The sequence below is a fragment of the Sparus aurata genome, chromosome 21 (assembly GCF_900880675.1).
Source record: "Sparus aurata chromosome 21, fSpaAur1.1, whole genome shotgun sequence".
In the NCBI taxonomy this organism is placed as follows: domain Eukaryota; kingdom Metazoa; phylum Chordata; class Actinopteri; order Spariformes; family Sparidae; genus Sparus; species Sparus aurata.
The window spans coordinates 25700102-25718746 of record NC_044207.1 but is presented as its reverse complement, the minus strand read 5'-3'; the positions used below and the strand labels follow the sequence as shown (position 1 = coordinate 25718746).

Genomic DNA, 18645 nt, shown 5'->3' with positions numbered 1-18645 from the left:
TCTCTTTTCCGTCAGACACGTGTGAGGAGTTGGTGCAGCTGCGGGAGGCGGTGTTCACGGCACGCGCCCGCCTCAAACAGGCGGAGCTGGAGGCCGAGCAGTGGAAGGAGGAGCTGAGGCGACTTCAGGCTCACAGTCAGGAGCAGGGCCAGCAGATTCACATACTGAGGCAGGAGCGGCAGACCAGTCAGGAGAAAACCAACAGGTGGGCGTGTCTGCTGGCGGTGTGTATATACAGATCTGACCGTTCTCTGACTGTAACGTTGCCGTATCTGCGTTTCCTCAGGCTGCAGCATGAGGTGTCTCTACTGCAGCAGCAGCTCTGTGAGAGCAGGGAGCTCATCCACTCCCTGCAGAGCGAGCTACAGGTGTACGACCGAGTGTGTTCCAGCACGAAGGCCAACAAAGGTCAGTCTTTTCATTGTGCACGAGTTAAAGCTTAAAGATCCCCTCCACACGTTTTGAAGCGTACAGAAAAAAATCCTGTTTCTTTGCAGGAAAAGAGTGTACAAAAAGTTAAAAACAAAAGGGCTGGATGAAAAAACTTGCTTAGGAAATCCACCGAGGACTCACTTCAACCCTTAGATCTAGGAAAAGTCATGTAGTTAGATATGATGCTCTCCATATTGATTTTACATTCATTTTGGTGCGAAAATGGCCTGGGTGTAAACCTTGTATTGGTAGGAAAAACCCTGCTTGAATCAAAACGGTGAAGCTCAAATATTCAACTGAAGAAAAACTCATTTTTGAATGGACTGCACTCTAACATAGTTCCCTTTTTAAGAAGAAAAGCTTTTGATTTAGCTATAACGTGCAACATTTCCTATATAATTCTGTGCGTTGGCGCCATCTGGTGACAGTATCAAGAATTGCCTCATGGTAGACCTTGGGACACTGATATGAGGGGGCTGAAAACAAACATAGATAATTCAGAACAGCGTGAACGATGCTGTAATTAAACAAATATCTCCACGCTGACATATGACGTGTTGCTGCTCCAGGCTACCTGTGTGAGCTCCCGGGTCTACCGGTGGAGTTCGGCGAGCTGCTCGGGGAGGTGAGGAGTCTGCGAGCCCAGCTGCAGAACAGCGTCCAGGAGAACAGCGCCCTCAAACAACTGGAGCTCCACAAACAGCTGGAGCAGAAGCTGGGGGTGGTGGGCTCTCCTCGGACCCCCTCCCTCTCCGCCCTCACTGCCAGCCCTCAGAGAGAGAACTTCTACAGGCGACAGCTGCTGCACGGTGAGACGAGACGCCGATGAATACGACACCTACGTGATACTCACAAGATGTTTGTGAGGGCTTTAGTGTGCTGTGGTGTGGTTTGCTGTGTGTCCAAGCCTGGTTTGTGTTTATGTGTGTGCTCCACAGACCCAGCTCCGTCTCCACCCGTCAGGGACATTGGTCTGTTTAACTGTGGATCTCCCGGTCCTCCCTACTCAGACCTGGACGACAGCCATAGCACTGCCAATGGTGTGACTTTAACGGCACTGCATGACTGCATCTTAATCCGTTTTTAGTTTGTGGACTGATTGTAAAGCTCTGTAACAATGATAAGAATAACAGAATATTCTTTCTCTCACTACAAAGAACACAATAATGTCACTGAGAGTCCTTCCAAAGTACATTGTGGCTCTTTTCCCTCCTGCAGACCCTCTCGACCCTCACTCTGAGCTGGAGGGGGACGCCCCAGACGGATCGTTTTCGAACCGTAACGGCCGCCACGCCATCGGCCACGTTGATGATTTCAGTGCTCTTCAGCAGCAGGTCCTAGAGGGCCGGAGCCTCGTCCAGCGGATGGAGTCGACCCTGCAGGCCTGCCTCGGCCCGCCGCTGCTGGACGGCAACCAGAAACAGAGCAGCGAGCTGGTGAGGAAACAAGACAACAAATCATTAGAGTAATGACTCGAGAGCGCGAGTGTCTAACTGAGCTCTGCGTGCAGGTCCTGGACTACGGCTGTGTGAAGAGTCTGCTGTCCAACACCAAGACTCTGAGGCAGATCCTGGAGGAGGCCATGTCTCTGCTGAAGATGTTCTGGAGAGCAGCTCTGCCCAGCACTGATCCGTCCATCCACAACCTTAAGAAGGTTTGAGACGCATTATATTGCTTGACTAGTCTGATAGATGACTGTTTTTGTGTTATTGTCCACAATTCTCATGAAAAGAATTGAAGCCGGTTCAAGGTTTTTAAATTGTTTTGGATGAAAATTAGCTCTACGACACAGAGAAATAGACTATGTTAACTTGCCCAGTCAGTACTTTGCATTCGTTAGCGATGAAACCAAAACATGAGCCAAGCTTTCATAACAGATGTCACTTTGTGTGTGTGTGTGTGTGTGTGTGTGTAGGAGCAGTGCATGCAGGAGGAGATCTTGTCCCTGAAACTGCGCGTATCGGAGCAGGAAGAGGTTCTCAAGGGGACGATTCAAAGACTGAGGAGCACCAGCCGCACCAAGGAGAGCATGGAGCACTTCATAGTCAACCAGTGTGAGTGTCTGCCTCGCGTCTGAGTGTGTGAAAGAGGGGAGAGATTGTGAGTGAGACTCAAGACCCTACCTTTGTGGAGCTTCACAACGTGTAAAAGGGCCGTGTGAAGGTGAAAATGAATTGGATCGTGTGGTCTCATTGCTTCGAAATAGCTGAGCTAATCACAGTACAGCTCAATAAATGACATCGTACGAATAATCGAATATCCAGGAAGTCACATTGTTGTCTGTTTTAAACAGTCAATACAGCCACAAGGCGTGAGAGAGAGAGTGTGAGAGAATATAAATGTAGGGAGGACAAGTGTGGAAGAGAAGAGGTGAAGAAGGTGTGAGTGATGGAAGTGAGAACGCTCTCTCAGATAAATTAAAGGTTGGCGCATTGAGAGAAGCAATAAACCAGGTGAATAATTGGCCTCTGCAGATCGCACATAAAAACACAGGGCTGCTTCTGTCCTCCCAGGTCTAAATGCAAAACTGAAGGAAAATGTGTTGTTGTAACTGCTTTGCTTTGCTTGTTGATGTAGCACCTGATGTGTTGATGTGGGTTCATCATCTGTGTGCTCTTTTTTTTTGCAGTGTCGAGGACTCGTGACGTGCTGAAGAAAGCGAGGACAAACTTAGAGGTGAGCTCACGGACACTCACATGTCCAGGGTGTCAGACATAATCACAGTATTATGTTCATCAGTACTCTATGTTGTGGCGTCGGTGGTGTCCATATCCTGAGTATTTATGATGCAGATTCATCCCTTTTGGCTTCTCTGTCTCACGTGTTTCCTTCGTCCTGCATTTGTCTCCTCCTCTCCTCTCCTCTCCTCCTTTACACCCCCCAGAAGAATGAGCTGAGACTCTCCTCTCTAAGCTCCTCCTCTTCCTCTCCTTATGCTGGTAATCGTCTGACATCTCGTGATCTTGCCAATAGGTAGACGTTGTCCCAGACCTTGTATTTTTAATAACCTGACTGTAGCGGTTTTTGGTTAAATGGTTAAACTGTAGGTGTAAAAGTAAAAGCAATGGTGATTCTGTGGTCTGGGGCAGCTTTTACCTCCGTGTGGATTTGCTTTTTCCTAACATCACTGCTCTTCCATCCTGTGTGGCGGCGAATGACCAGCACCTATGTATTAGATATGTCCTGAAATCCCACTACACCTACTAGCTATTGTAAATAACTGTATTTTTAAGTATAAATACGTGTTTCCGAAGGACCAGAGTGATTCCTGAACACCACAGCACTCACACCAAATTGCAAACACACCCTTCGACTGAGCCACCACTTTACTAAAGTGTTGTTTACTTCTACATGGCCCCACTATTAAGGTTGAGTCTATTCATAGCTTCAGACCCATAACAGTTAGTGCCAAGATAACTCCACACTGCATACTTTCCATTCTGTGCGCATGCTGTCATAGTATGGCGAAAGGTTGTACATGCACAAACATGTGTGACGGCTTCAAAATAAAAGATTTCCTGCTGCCCGTCAACCCTGGGACTGAGCGGTGTCAACATCCAGATTCATTCACACCGCCGGACGTGCAGAACAGATAATACACAGCAACTGTGTGTGTGTGTGTGTGTGTGTGTGTGTTAATCACTCACTCAGCTTTTCATCTGCCGGCAGTTGTGTTTTTGAAGTGCTGATAAACTAACATGCACAGAAAACGACTTCTTGCTGAGGTGTTTTTTTTAAAGGAATAGTTTGACAAATCGGGAAATAAACATGTTTTTTTTCTTGCAGAGACTTAAGATTGATACCGCCTTCATAACTGTGAACTAAACGGCTATGTAGCTAATGCTAGAATGCTCACTGGGTGTTAAATTAACATTTGTAGCAGCAGATAGGAAAGGATAATAAACTAGTAAAGAGTAGCAGGTGTTAGTTACTCTACGCTTCACCTCGCCTGCAGTTTGTCTGTGTTATCAGCCTGTATATGGATTGCCGAACAGGCTAATAACTCATCTTGTTTCTCCTTTCGTCCCTGAATCCAGCTGAGGACCCAGGAGGCGCTGCCAGAGAGCAGCCTGCTGATCGCAGTCCCCTGAAGACCAGCGGCGCTTCCGGAGCTGCAGCCAATCAACGCCCAGCAGCGAGGAAGCGCAGCAGCCAATGCCTGCTTTAGACTTTTAAAGAACCAGCCTCAACGCTACCACCTCTGACCTCTATACCTAAACAGCCAAGACCCCGCCACAGCCTCCCCCCCTCTCCACACCAGCCTTTCCTGTCCCACCCTTTGCCTCCGCCTTTGCCTCCGTCCAGCCTTGAGAGTGCTTCCTTACTTCCTCCCTTCCTTCCCCTCCTCCAGGCAACATGTGCACAGTATATAATCTGCACCTTGAGCCTTACTTACTGAACTCCCTTCACCCCCCTCGCCGAATTTTCAGTCACTCTCTCCCCTCCCCCGCCACATGTCCTCTTGTCTTTGAGTGATGCAGTCAGCAGTTTGCCTTGTCGTGTGCGTGTCAGAAGAAAGGGTTTGAAATGTGCCTCTGGTGGTTTCAGTGATGTGCGTCCTACTGATGGAGCTGGTTGAAGATGCTTCTAGAAACTGATCTCAGACCAGGTGTGTCTTTTCATAAAGGCCAGCTGGTTTCAGGGGTTGTATTACAGAAACTTGTTGGACAGTTCGACCAGGTTTACCTTGCATTAAACCTGCATTTTTTCTGATGGCCAGCAGGGGATAACCCACTGGTTTCAAAAGGAAGTCAAATTGTATGTAAGATTATGAGAAAATATCCCCACTTGTCATTTGATTTATTAACTCCACAAACCGTTTGGGATTGAATTTATGGACTCAGTTGCCAGTTTGAAGTCTTCTTCAATACAGAATGATGTTAATTTTGTAAATTATGGTTGCATTTAGAGTAAAATAGACAATCTGCTTCACTGCGTGGCTATCAATCAGAAAATCCTCCCCAGATCCACTTGTCTAGTCCAATTATGGCTCTGAAACTAAAATGGTAACAGTTGAAATGCCCAACTCAAAGCTTCAAAATGGTGGTCCACAAACCAATGCGTGACATCACTATTGGATAACTTAATTTGCAAGTTAATTTAATGTTTCTACAGTACACCCCCCCCCCCGGTCTGTATCTAAGAGCATCCTCTCCTGAGAGCCAGGCAGCCTGAGGACGGAATAAATGTTCATGCATGTTTAATCGTGGCTTGAGAGAGGAATTCTGCACACGCGTTACGCACATGTACACCATATCTGTGTGTGCGGTTGGAAAAAGAAAACGGCTCACTCAAAGACAAGCAGGCACCCTCAACTTTGACTGCCACAGAAATGCAAGTTTACGTACTTCTCGTGGCGCTTTTATCAATGAGGAGATTTTCTTTTTTGCAAAATGCAATGCAAAGGACAGTGACACCCACAATGTATCACTACACACAGTTGGAGGAATGTAGAGGGTAGAAGTAGTCGTGTACTAGAGCTGTATATCTGTATTCGTGGAGGAAAAAAGCTTATGAATGGTATGTGAGCCATCAGCCAACGGCGAACAAAAAAGCCAGAAGAAAGGTTCCATTTTAGCCGCAAGCCTCCTCGTCTCAGGTGCTTCTTTCTTGGCACCCATCTACTGAATTTACTGAAAAAGGGTCAGTCCAATTCTTAAAGCTTCGATCGATCCGGTCGTGATTTCTGAACGAATGTACTCTAGAATACGAGGCTGAAGTGCTGAAATGGAACCAGGCTGAAAACACGCGTATTCAAGCTCCTCTGTAGGAGTTCTCATACGAGCATGTGCAATAATGATGTTGTTTTCTTGAATGATCATGCTGCGCCGGGTTATTCTAATTACTATCATTTCTTTGCTTGACACTGGATTATTATTAGTCACACTCGTAGACAACAAGTTAGGACACAATACGATTGTATTGGAGTGTTGATGCATGACAGAGATTGTATGAAAATCTAAGCTATGGAACAGGGGATTGCCAATACTTGCCAAAGTTTGAACTCTTTACTGTCACTTTGACTTGCCTTATCCATGCGAATGACAAACCCAGGTCTCATCAGGCCGCGGGGATACCGAGGTGTCTTTTATTTCTTTTTTTAAAATCAGAGGGCCTCCAGAACCACAGAGATGGTAACCGTTAGACAGCTGGCTCAGTGTTATTTCGAAATTGTGCGACGGAAATGAGCTCCTTTTTGTTTGGACCAAAACTCAACAGAGTGGATTTTTTTTCCCACAAGGCCATACGCCATATTGTCTTTGTGTTATTTCTCTTGGTTCAGGCCGTCTCAGCATTCCCATGGCAATGGCAATATAGGTTATCAAGTTCTTCTAGATGATGCAAACTTTGGCAGGGTACTGGTGGGATCATTGTTCTTTAATTCACTCACTCGTAACCGTTCAGCTACACTCTCAGTTTGGTGTGTTTTTCTCGCTGTACATTCGCCATTTTTGAGCTGTAAATAACCTGCTTCTTCTGTATGAACATTTGTGTGTGCGTGTGTGTGTGCGTGCGTGTGTCTGCGTGTGGGCGTGCATGTGAGATAAAAAAAGAAAAAGAAACATCCAACATTTGCTTTTCGCAAAGTTGATTTCTGGGTAGCTGTGCAATAGCTTTCTCTCTTTTAATTTTGATGTTAAACATCATTGTGTTTTCACTTCCTGCAATGTTTGGTTTATAACGCAGCGTATGTTAGAGGATTGTGTCACTTTGAATCAATTAGTCACCTAGGCTGTGTCTGTTAAGAAATCACAAACTATGCCTTCATGATATCTAAGTCACCGATCACAGTATCGTTCACCTATAACAAAAGCTCTGATTAATGTTGCTTCGCTTGCCTTTAAGATTTAGCTCGGGAGCGTCTTCACTCGACTCTCGGTGGTAGAAAATGGCCTTGAGTAGCGCTCGTCTACCTGAGATCTGCCAGTTTAGGTTTTGTTTGCGCTCGAGTCTTCGGAGAAAGACATAAATTGCCAAGTATTTCGATAGAGGGGAAACGTTTGATATTACCTTTTGAAATTAAAGAAGGGAAAAAGTTTTAAAGATTTGTCTACTGTAAAAAAAAAAAAAAAAGCCAATGAATGGGAAAGATTGTGAACCGTTGGATCCACAAAGCACCTTGTTAGAGCGTAAACAAAGCCTTTTTGCTATTTGTTATTAAGAAGGGAATCAAAGGAGCGGTTTGAAACGATGTATTTGTTGGTCCTGAGTTGCGTGTGTATATAGCGCTATTTGATTGGTGCAGCTTTTATGTGATTGGAAAAAGCAGCTTTTTTCTGAGTTTGTGCATAATGAACTAGAAAGCCGATACAGGACTCATACGGATCCTGTCTCTGATGACAGTTAACAGTTTGCTGTGTTGGCAAAACGTATTATCGATGAAAGATTTTGGGAAAGAACGAATAAAACACTCAAAAAAGCTTGTGTGGTTGACTTCTGTTGAATTCTGTTTTAGTTTCAGTTTGTTTTATCCTCAGATTCTCTTTAGCTCCTGCTTGTGCTGCGACCACCATATTCTTTAAAGAGTAAGTTAACAGCAGGGGGTTGAACCTCTGGCCACACCCACAAGTGATGTCACAGTGCACTGACTACATCAATGGATCGCAGCTGAAATTGCTCTTTTAAAACTTGATTAAGACAGTTGCTGGCAAATGATGGAGATCGTAATTGTGTCTCTAGCCCAGAAAAAGAAATATTTAAAATGTGAAAAACTGTAATAAATATACGAATTAAAATAAAAAACAGCTGTATGACAAAACATACAAGTGTCAAGATTAGGGAATGCACTGATTGAAATTCTGGTCTGATACCAATTAAGTGGTTTATTTTGTTTCTTTATTCTCCGTTTTTGTTTGTGAAACAAAGATATCATTATAAAAAAATATGAATGAGGCAGAAAAGATTCTTGGGGTGATTTATGATTCCTAAATTTCAAGTGATGTTTTAGTGCATCGCCCCTCTAGATAATTAAGTTAAAAAATCGTGCCTCCAAGTTCGAGGGATAACTCAATAAAATATTTATATATCAGCTGAAATATTGAAATCAGACTATTAGTACTTGCTAATACCAGTATTGGCCCCTAAGCCATGTCAAGCTTTACGCTTGACCCCCCCCCCCCCCCGGACTGACGGTGCGCCGCTATACTAAGAATTTCTGGGGAGAACCCTGCCATAGTAAACAGAACAAACTTGAAACGTCTTTAACTCAAGACAACAGAATAATGACCCAGAGAGTCTGAATTTGGACCATCGTGTCCTCTTTATTTGCAAACAAGGAACACCTTGTACAGTGAATCATCACACTGGTTCAGCAAAGCATTTTTTTTTCAAACATTCATGAAACATTTGTAAAATTCAAGTTTTGGTTTTAAAGCCTAAAAACACCATACGGCGTGAGTGGCGCTCGTCCATACTCCCTCATCTCATCTTGAATACTCTTTGGACGAGACGTCACGGCTAGGCTCGACATTCACAAAATACTTTCAGACGGTCTAGCTTGAACACCAACAGGATTTATGAAAGCCCCTTTTTGTAAGTCTGTCAAGTGGGTATATACTGTAAGTGCAGACATTTAAACAGCTCTGCTTATGAATGACACAAACATTTTTTTCAAAAGCCACCACACCTCAAAATACAGATCATCTTCAATAGTTATACTGTGAAGACCACGCACGTGAATAAACTCTGTACAAATTTTAAATTCATGGCATCTCTGTATCCACATAGCCCTGTAAATTCATCAGAAAATGTGCCTCTGTGAATGTGCACCACACGGTAAATGCTTCAAGTTCTAGACATTCAGTACATGCAAAGCAGCAGGTTGTTTGCGTGTACACGCCTCTGTGTATGACTATACATGTCACAGTTACATACAGTAAAATCCTATATGATAAACAGAACTCAATACAGATTCACACTCACATATATATAAAGCACTGCAAGTTCATCATATCTAAAACCACCAAAAAAAAAAAGCACAAACTGGGCTCAATAGTTCAGAGAAGCTACAGTACAAGAGGTGTCTGCTGCATAGTTAAAAGCTTACATCACCACTCCTGCTCACATGGACGCTAAAGTGCTCGCAAAATACATCAAAATAAAGGCAACAGAAGAATTTAAAGGGACCCCAAAATAGAAAAATACACATGTTCTCTTACCTTAAGTGCTATTTATCCATCCAGGTTATCTTGATTGGCAGCTTAGATATCAGCTGTAGAGATGTCTGCCTTCCCTCACATATAATGGAACTAGATGGCTCTCAGCTTGTGGTGCTCAAAGTGCCAACAAATACATTTGAACAACTCAACAGCATTGTCTATGTGAACAGTTTCATGTAAGAACTGTTTTCTTCATCTTTTCTTTTTTCTCTATTTGAAGCATACATTTAGTCATGAACGAGAGGCTCCTGCTCCTGACAGTATGGGATGTAAACATAAATGGCATCCTCCTCCTGCTAGGCTGTTAGCTAGCTTAGTTAGAAACCCCTTCATTGATTATCTTAAGTCATCAGGTCATGATTTCATGGAACAAGACAGTGTTATTGAGTTTCAAATGTAATTTTTTTGTTACTTGGGGCACCCCAAGCTGAGCACCATCTAGTTCTATTATTTTCAAGAGAATTAGACATCTCTATGGCCGATATTTTAAAAGTCTGCAACTCGCACCAAAACAATCTAGATGGATTAATCGTACTACAGGTCAGAGGAAAATGTTGTTTTGTGCTCTCTAACTTTTAACATCAACCTTCAACCACCATTGCCATCAAGGAAGATTACCTGTGAAAACCTACAAGCACTCCATCCATAACAACCATCACATTAACATAACTCGAATCTTGGACATGAATTCAGTTCATGTTGTAGATTTCACTAAATGACGGCTGAACCGTGAGAAATTCAACAAAACATGACCTTACTGACAAACAAAGTTGTCGCAAGTTATTGCACTTCATTTTCAAGCAAGTCTGCTGCTCTCTTCAGCACCTCGACACCGACTTAAGGCCAGATTAAGTCATCATGTTACTCTGCATGCACTTCCCCCATGTATGCTATCAAATCAATAAGTTCAAAACTTGATTCAACCGGTTCAGCGAGGACATGACGACACCATCCACATCAGTAACACTCTAAACACCTCCACACCAGAAAATCTCATTTTACACACGGACATGCATATGTTCACAAGGTGCGGCAAACGCTCGAATACACACAGTGAGTAAGTACGTCTCTGTCTGTGGATGTCGCAGGTAAAAGCCACAGTATGGTTCTCATCTCCCTCTGACACCCTGCACACACTCTGCTACTTTTGATCAGAGCCCTATGTAGACAGAAGTGCGGCCTTTTAAAACCCAAGCCACAGTCAAAGCCGCTGGCCTTTCAGCTCGCCTGTAAACTTGTCTCAGTGCAAGATTTGGCTAAAAGTGATGATACAAAAGAAAACCCTCAGCAGAATGTGAGCATGCTGCTCTCTAAAAAGCACTGTGGAGCACCCGAGTTGAGGTTTAGATCGGCTTGTAAAGCAGAGAGGTGACGTATTTCTTCTTGTATCTGTGAGTCGCGCTCAGCACCATCACTCCATCCTGCAGAGACAGAAACACAACACACAGATAAACTTTAAAATGACCCATAATTACACTTGTTCAACTTTGCAGAAAGAAAATGATAAAAAACTAAATAATTAGTTCTTACAGCCAGGTCATCTGATTTGCTGGCTAAGTGCTGATGGAGATTCAAACCCAATCCGCCAAATTGGGCAGCTCAGGTGTTTAAAGTTCATAAAATTGAGGGGGGGGACTTCATATTGTGCTGCTAATCACATCTGGAAAAGCGTGAGGAGTATTCCAGCTGTTCAAAGTGAACCTACCTTTATCGAGAGGGCGTAAAGGTGGTTTAGCATGACGTGGTTGGGTTCAGGCAGCAGGGCAGGGTCACACTGTCGAGAGAGAATGAGAGGAGAGCTACAAAAAAAATCACACAAGGATACTACAAAAAAAAGACAACTCAAATCAGTGTGTGAGGAAATGGCAACCGTGAAAGAGGGAGCAGAAACTGACGGATATATTGGTGTCTTTGTTGAGAATGACTTGAAGGAGGTGGGGAGGGAGTATAGGTGGAGCTTTGAAATGCTCCTCGGGTCTGAAGATGTACTGCTCCTGCCCGTATGGACCTGGAGGGGAGCTGGACAGATCTGCAAACACACAAGAATCAAAGATTACACATCTGATTAATGTTTACTTTGAGTTGAAAACGACAGACAAATTATAAAAAACACGTGAATTTGGAATCATTCAATAGTGATATTAAACGGTTTCTGCCTAGCTGAATAACCAAAGAAAATGAAAATAAACTTTTCAAATAAATGTTGACTGATGCATGACTACTGTGGACAAAAGCTGACCTGATGTGTCGGAGCTATCCAGAGAGTCGACCTGCAGGGCGTCAAACACCTCGAAGTCTGACTTCTTCACCTGGATCAGGTTGTTGATGGTGCCGAGCTGACTGGTTACAATGGGCTGCCAAAGAGAAACGTCCCAGGAGATAATGAAAAGGCATATTCGTAATTATTGCTGATAACTCTGTAAACATTTGCCTGGGCTTTTAGAGAAGGCTTTGATGACAATGTGGTTGCACTGACACAGTCATACAGTAGATTACAGCAAGGTAACATTTGTATGGCTTCTTCTTCTGTTGTTAACTACATGATAACAGCAATACTGACAATACTAATACAACTTGATAATCATGAACAGGTTTACTGGTAAAATGAAAATTACAGTTATGACACTGACGTACCTCTGACGCATCATGGACCCACTGTCCATCTACAAAGAACTTGTACTGGTGCTCTCCCTCTGGCAGGTCCAGGATCGCTACAAAGTCATTATGGCTTTGGAGAAAGGGAAAGAAAGTATATTAGTGTAATACTGGGGTTTCATCTCAGAACTCTACAAAAATGAAAATGAAAATGAGAAAATGCACTGCCATTTACAGCATACAGAATACACAACGACAAAAAGAGGCTTACCTTTTATTTAGTGGTATCTTCGTGCTCCAGTTGTTAAAGGAACCAGCGATGTAGACCTCCCTTCCACCTCCGCCCCAGCGGATGACCGTGGGGCGAGCCTGAGGACCAGTTTTCACCAGGTCGTCCAGATCTGGGGTGAATTCTTTCTCTCCCGACGCCTGAAAGCAATTAATTTTTATTTCAACCATGAGGGGATCTTACAAAAGATCATATGTAACAAATGACAACAGAAGGCCCGTGCAGAATAAACACAATTCTGTACAATAATCTGTATGTATCTTATGTTTTGCAGCAGCACCTTGGACTCTGGCCCATGGGTGTTGAAGATGTTGGGGTCGTCTGTGCTGTCCACCATCTTGCTGCTGGGCTCCTGGTCTTTGTGACTGCCGCTGCTGTCGGAGCGGTGGGCTTTGGCTCCATGCCGATCTCCGGCCATCCTGTCGCTTGTGTTGCCCATAATGCCTCACTGTTTGTGGTGCTACTGGATCGAAGGGAAGAGAGGGCAACTTCTTATATGCATGGGTACAAATCATCTCTCTCTTTGATTGTAAACTACCAAACTTGTATGTTTGTAGAGTCTGTAAAGGTCATAGGAAAGATGTTTTGTTATGTATTTATTGCCTTTCATGCCAGGATAATGCCACCAGTGCAAACAATCCACATACTATTGTCACCTATTGTTTTTATCCTTAAAATGTTTCAATGATTGTGCACAAAAAGTCAGAGCCAAGCCCCAGTTTGGGCCTTTCATATGCTGTATAGTTACAACAAGGTAATGCTAACAGATATCAGGCACAAACTGGGCCTATTGTGACAGAAGGGGAGTGAGTAAAAGGAGTGTGACATGTGATTAATTCTAAAATAACACCATCTCCACCACCATTTTTCCAGGTACATTGAAATGCACCCATGATGATGAACTGCAGTCTGGTTCTCCATAAGGCTGAACAGCTTTACATTAAAGCTAAAGCTAAAGCGCTTAGCAGTAGACTAAACATTTCATTTGCCAGATAGCAGCCGGCAAACTGTGGCAAAGCTGTCCTCTCTGTGTCTGTGAACCTGGACCTACAACAACAGATCAGACTACAACCGCTTAACGTTAATACGATCATCCTGCCAGACATAACACGGCGCTAACGTTAACGCCCACCCGCTACTTAGCGAGCAACAGGTTACACTTTCACAACTAGCCCTGTTAAACATATAATACGCCATTAATTAAAAGTAATAAGTCCACATAACGTGTTAGCTGTAGCCCACTGAAGGTCTCCTGGCTGTCAGCCGTGCCCACCTCAGAGCAACTCGACGGCAGAATATTTTTAGCCGTTGCTTGCAGTTAGCTAGCAGCTAGCTGTCACTTTCCCCACAGCTAGCGAGCCGTTAGTCTGGTTTACTATGTCGACAAGGACAACGCGACGGAAAGCTTACCGTGTAGTGTAACGGACCGGACAAAAGTCACCAGCAGCAGCTGGTGTTGTTGTGTGGTTTGTGTGTAGCGAAGGGCTCACCTTTCTCTTCTCCAACAACTGCAGCCAGACGGTGTTCTCAACTACGGTGAGCGGCGAGGACAAAATGAGTGGGACGGGAGCGTTCCGATGTCGTGCCAAAAAGTGACCGTCCGCAAGAAACTGATTACCGGCCTGTTAAAGCTGTATCGCCCAGTTAATATACGTCTACAACTATTTTTATCTGGATCTTACAGTCTTGGTGGTTATATTTGACAGATTATAGCCCACTCACTCCTTTTTACCTGCTGAGATACTTTTAAAGGGCCAATACAACTCATAAATGGCTGCATTTCACCTGCCAAAAAGTGATCGCAGCTCCTATATTGTGTCCAGGGTTGCCAACTTGGATTTGTGGAAAAAAGGGGACTCGACCACCTGACAGACTAACATTGCCATTCATAGTCATGCTACTAGCCTGGACAAAATCCAAGGTATTTGTATCAAGACTGTTAATGTTTAAAAAAAATTACTAATGGCTGATATAACAAAACTCAATATTGGTATTGGCCTCAAAAGTCCAGTTCTGGTCAGGCTATAATGTATTTAAACAACATTTCCAAAATGTCTTGTTTACATTGGCAGCTTATTCTCAACCATCCCTGCTCTTGTATGTGTCCTTCAGCTGCCCGAAACATGAAGTGCGCCTTGGCTAAGAGAACCAGTTGGGAATGGCTCCATCAGCAAAGACACGCCTCACTTTATCGCCAGAAAGATGATTCTCCCCAAAGCTACAGGTCTGAGAGGATGCACAGTGATCAGTTACCATCAGATCCTTCTTCAGAAAGTTTTCATTTCGAATATTATGAACTTTTGGCACAAAATGTGCTCATTCATTTATAAGCGCTTATAAATCGCTATTTTATCATATTTGTCCAGTTCCATTATAGCAGGTAAAGCACATCCTGACAGCTTGGAATATTACTGTCAGATACTGTTCCCCCTCTGTTCAGTATGAAAGGTGGCTCACACAGCTTTCAAATTCATACTCCTGACTTCTATCCCCACAACAGATAAGTCCTGAGATTTTCAGGCTGATATCATTAAATTTGACCATTTAAACAGGGGGAACGCATCCTGACAGCTTGGAATATTACTGTCAGATACTGTTCCCCCTCTGTTCAGTATGAAAGGAGGCTCACACATCTTTCAAATTCACACTCCTCTCCTGACTTCTTTCCCCACAACAGATAAGTCCTGTGATTTTCAGGCTGATATCAATAAATTTGACCATTTAAACAGGGGGAACGCATCCTGACAGCTTGGAATATTACTGTCAGATACTGTTCCCCCTCTGTTCAGTATGAAAGGAGGCTCACACATCTTTCAAATTCACACTCCTCTCCTGACTTCTTTCCCCACAACAGATAAGTCCTGTGATTTTCAGGCTGATATAATTAAATTTGACCATTTAAACAGGGGGAACACATCCTGACAGCTTGGAATATTACTGTCAGATGCTGTTCCCCCTCTGTTCAGTATGAAAGGAGGCTCACACATCTTTCAAATTCGTACTCCTGACTTCTTTCCCCACAACAGATAAGTCCTGTGATTTTCAGGCTGATATCAATAAATTTGACCATTTAAACAGGGGGAACACATCCTGACAGCTTGGAATATTACTGTCAGATACTGTTCCCCCTCTGTTCAGTATGAAAGGAGGCTCACACATCTTTCAAATTCACTCTACTGACTTCTTTCCCCACAACAGATAAGTCCTGTGATTTTCAGGCTGATATCATTAAATTTGCTGAGGCAAAGGAACTTATTTCTTAGGAAGTTCATGTATCTTGGGGTCCTCCCGGAAGAGCTGGAGGCAGTATCCGGGGAGAGGGAAGTCTGGGTGTCCCTGCTCAGGCAGCTGCCCCCGCGACCCGGCCCCGGATAAGCGGATGAAAATGGATGGATGGATGGAGTTCATGTATCGTTAAGAAATTTTCTATTTACAGTTTATTTTTCCTTGATTTTGAATGTTTAATTTGTTAAATTATGTTAATGTTTGTGTTGATGTGTTAAATATTGCACATTTTCACATTTATTTTTTATATTTATTGAATTTGAATGATAATTCTATGTTCTAAAAAGTAAGTATACACTATTTATTTTTTGTTTTATGTTATTAAAGTCTTTAATGCTTGATAGGACAGCTTCAGGGATGACAGCGTCTAGGCCAGGACTGAAACCCAGATCCACTGCAGCGAGGACAAAGCCGCTGTACATGGGACGCCCGTTCTACCTACTAGGCTTAAAGTCACCTGATTAATAATTTATTTGACAGTTTTTCAAAACTGTGTTGGTGTTTGAAAATATGCATATATTTATATATATAGTTTTTTGCAGGTGGTGGGGTATTAATCAGAAATGTGGTCATTTAAAGCAAATTGTGTGAAAGCAGTGAAACATGTTTCACATTATGAGCCACATAAACTTCGGTTTCACTGAAATCGACAAAACCTGTAAATAGTAACTCAAACTGTATTGTAAAGGCTTTTTGCTGCAACTATCATTTTCTCTTATCCTGACTTCTCTCCATTGGATCTGTTGTAATGAGTTTGCGTATGATTGGGTGCTGCTGCTACATCTAAGGACCAAATTAAAAAAGCTAATTCTTGACAGACTTTTATAATATGTACATTAATATTAAAAGTTCAGAGAGCATATATAGGCTTGGATTGAATTAGCTGAAACCAAATTGAAGAAGTGAGAGTGGAGAAAAAGCATTCAGAGAAAAATCTGACAATTACGGTAGGCTACTGGTGCAAGCTGAGGAGGCGCCTGTTAACTCTCTCGACTAAAATGCGTTTTGGATTCGTTTCAGGTCCCCTTTTCAATTTTATATTAATAAGTACACGATTTAAAACAAGGTTTAGAGAACTAAAGGTTGAGATTAAAAAACTTCAGTCAAATAAAACCTCATTTAGGCAAGTTTGTTTATATAGAAATCAATTCAGAGACAGAAAGTAATCATAACTATAATAATTCAAATAATCAAACTGGCATTTAAAGGGTTAACATCCTGAAAATTTTTGAATATTTGATCATTTTGATCAGGGAACAAGTTGATTAAGGGATTCAAGCAAAAAAAAAAGCAGAAAAAAATATTGATGTATGAGGATTTTATGGCAGATTTTGTGCGTGTACATTTTTGGCCACAAAGGTGGTTAGAGGGAGTTTTTTTGAGGAGGGCACAAGGGTTAAACACAACACATGAAGCCTGTTAGCTAACTCTGCTGTACTCAGATATTCGGCTGTAACGATGCTAGTATTAACAAGTTAACATTACACAGCACGATAATGGCGTCATGCTAACACTCTACAACAGACAAACGCGTTAGCTGACATGCAAACCTGTCTGTAAAAACAGGACGATGAAACACACAGACATCTTTATAAGCTCGTTATAGTGTCAGTACCCGGTTAATATGTCCTTACCCGTTAATAAAGGCAGCTGAGCCGCTGCTAACATGTTTCCAAACCGTGCAGTGCATCTCCAACAACTTTAAAGTCAGGTAGCTAACATAACATAACATAACATAAGTAACGTTACTCACATAAACTGACCAGCAAACGTTAGCTAACGTTAATCAGGTTTCATGGCGTTCTAAAGAATACATACATTTAGAAAACTTTCATGCCGATTTTACCGACACGAACAATTTGTTTTGAGATAGTGACCAACGTTTAATTAACTGTGCATTATTCATGTTATAAACATGGCAGAGATAAAACGGCCAAAATCACAATGGAGGTTTGGTGCACGTAAGAAACACAACGTCCATCGCGGATATAATTGCATGTAGTAGTAAGAGGATTATGTTGGAGCCGAATTTACCTCAACACCTAACAGTAAAATGAGAGTCTTCAGCTTCATGTTCAGAGTTATTTCAGAAACATTTGAGGCAAAAACAAATCTAACCGACATGAGAGGGAGGCTGGCTAACACGCACATATGATTTACTAGTCTTAGACAACACATGAAGGTAGTTTCTACATAGAGCTCATTGATATATGAAGGAACATCACCTGGGTTTATTACCTGAGATCAGTAGGTAATAGTAGGTAACAGTAGGTACACATAAAGCAGATTTGTAAAGAACAGTTTACTGACCTTGTTCGTGTCCTCAGAGAGGAGCCGCTCTGACCAGAGTGACAATCCATCAGCAATTAATATACCATCAAAGAGATTTGGAGGGAAATGCACTAACTTCACCCAGGAAACGAGCAAGACCGCCCCTTTTGGCGCGCACCACCTGGATTCGTCAAAAAAATCTGTGGGCGGGACATATTTTACGTGGTTTACTCTGATCCTACCAGAGTCCTTGAAACGTGGAAACTGTTTGGCTCAGTTGGTAGAGCAGGCGTCTGAATGTAATCTCTCGATCTTGTCAAAAGAGGCTACAATAGAAATAAAATAAATACTAATAGTACCAATACAGATAAACAATAGCGAATACGACTGCAGTCTCACAATCAGACCCATGAAACATACCAAACTTTTACAGTAAATATTTCCGGTAATAAGCTAGAGGTATCACGAAGGTATCCTTCTGGATTTCAAAGTAAAGGACGATGTGAGAAAAAAAAACCAAAAAAAAAACCACATTGTGTCCATAAGTAGTCCAGGATTCATATACTGCTGAACTTAGTGCTACCTAGACTACTTGTATGAATAATATGAAGTACT

General features: G+C 42.7%; 2 protein-coding genes and 1 long non-coding RNA gene across 12 annotated transcripts in view; 2 read left to right on the top strand and 1 right to left on the bottom strand.

Annotated features, from left to right (window-relative positions):
- LOC115571991 (myomegalin) overlaps positions 1-7853 on the top strand; it is a 47865-nt gene extending 40012 nt beyond the window's left edge. For 3 of the 5 annotated variants that reach the window (XM_030401715.1, XM_030401711.1, XM_030401714.1), the window contains 10 exons: positions 16-205; positions 287-408; positions 1002-1241; positions 1371-1472; positions 1651-1868; positions 1943-2086; positions 2348-2486; positions 3062-3108; positions 3317-3371; positions 4470-7853. In XM_030401715.1, the coding sequence (XP_030257575.1) occupies positions 16-205; positions 287-408; positions 1002-1241; positions 1371-1472; positions 1651-1868; positions 1943-2086; positions 2348-2486; positions 3062-3108; positions 3317-3371; positions 4470-4600 (1388 nt within the window). In that variant the 3' untranslated portion in view covers positions 4601-7853. The remainder of the gene's footprint in view (positions 1-15; positions 206-286; positions 409-1001; positions 1242-1370; positions 1473-1650; positions 1869-1942; positions 2087-2347; positions 2487-3061; positions 3109-3316; positions 3372-4469) is intronic. The other 2 variants (XM_030401712.1, XM_030401713.1) reach the window with 2 other exon arrangements.
- Positions 7854-8669: 816 nt separating this feature from the next.
- Positions 8670-14108, bottom strand: prkab2 (protein kinase, AMP-activated, beta 2 non-catalytic subunit). 6 transcript variants are annotated; one of them, XM_030402457.1, is made up of 8 exons: positions 13965-14108; positions 12755-12934; positions 12457-12614; positions 12225-12318; positions 11830-11944; positions 11486-11619; positions 11296-11364; positions 8670-11011 (listed from the first exon to the last, which is right to left on the bottom strand). In XM_030402457.1, exons 2-8 carry the CDS (start codon positions 12911-12913, stop codon positions 10934-10936), a joined length of 807 nt encoding a protein of 268 aa, XP_030258317.1. In that variant the 5' UTR covers positions 12914-12934; positions 13965-14108; the 3' UTR covers positions 8670-10933. The 6 variants fall into 6 exon arrangements, with proteins under 6 accessions (XP_030258317.1, XP_030258316.1, XP_030258318.1 ...); XM_030402456.1 differs by having other exon boundaries at positions 12755-12937; positions 13965-14094; XM_030402458.1 differs by having other exon boundaries at positions 13885-14008.
- On the top strand, positions 13803-16569 carry LOC115572420 (uncharacterized). Its single transcript, XR_003982082.1, has 3 exons — positions 13803-14010; positions 14587-14698; positions 16104-16569. It is a non-coding gene; the product is annotated as an uncharacterized LOC115572420 (long non-coding RNA).
- The last annotated feature ends 2076 nt before the right edge of the window (positions 16570-18645 follow it).

Bases quoted from the DNA above. Each gene is read 5' to 3' on its own strand.
- prkab2 (XM_030402457.1), bottom strand. From the start codon at position 12,913: ATGGGCAACACAAGCGACAGGATGGCCGGAGATCGGCATGGAGCCAAA. The intron at 12,615-12,754 runs GTGCTGCTGCAA...AATTGCTTTCAG, and splicing joins CCCATGGGCCAGAGTCCAAG to GCGTCGGGAGAGAAAGAATT. The intron at 12,319-12,456 runs GTAAGCCTCTTT...CTTTCTCCAAAG, and splicing joins AAGATACCACTAAATAAAAG to CCATAATGACTTTGTAGCGA.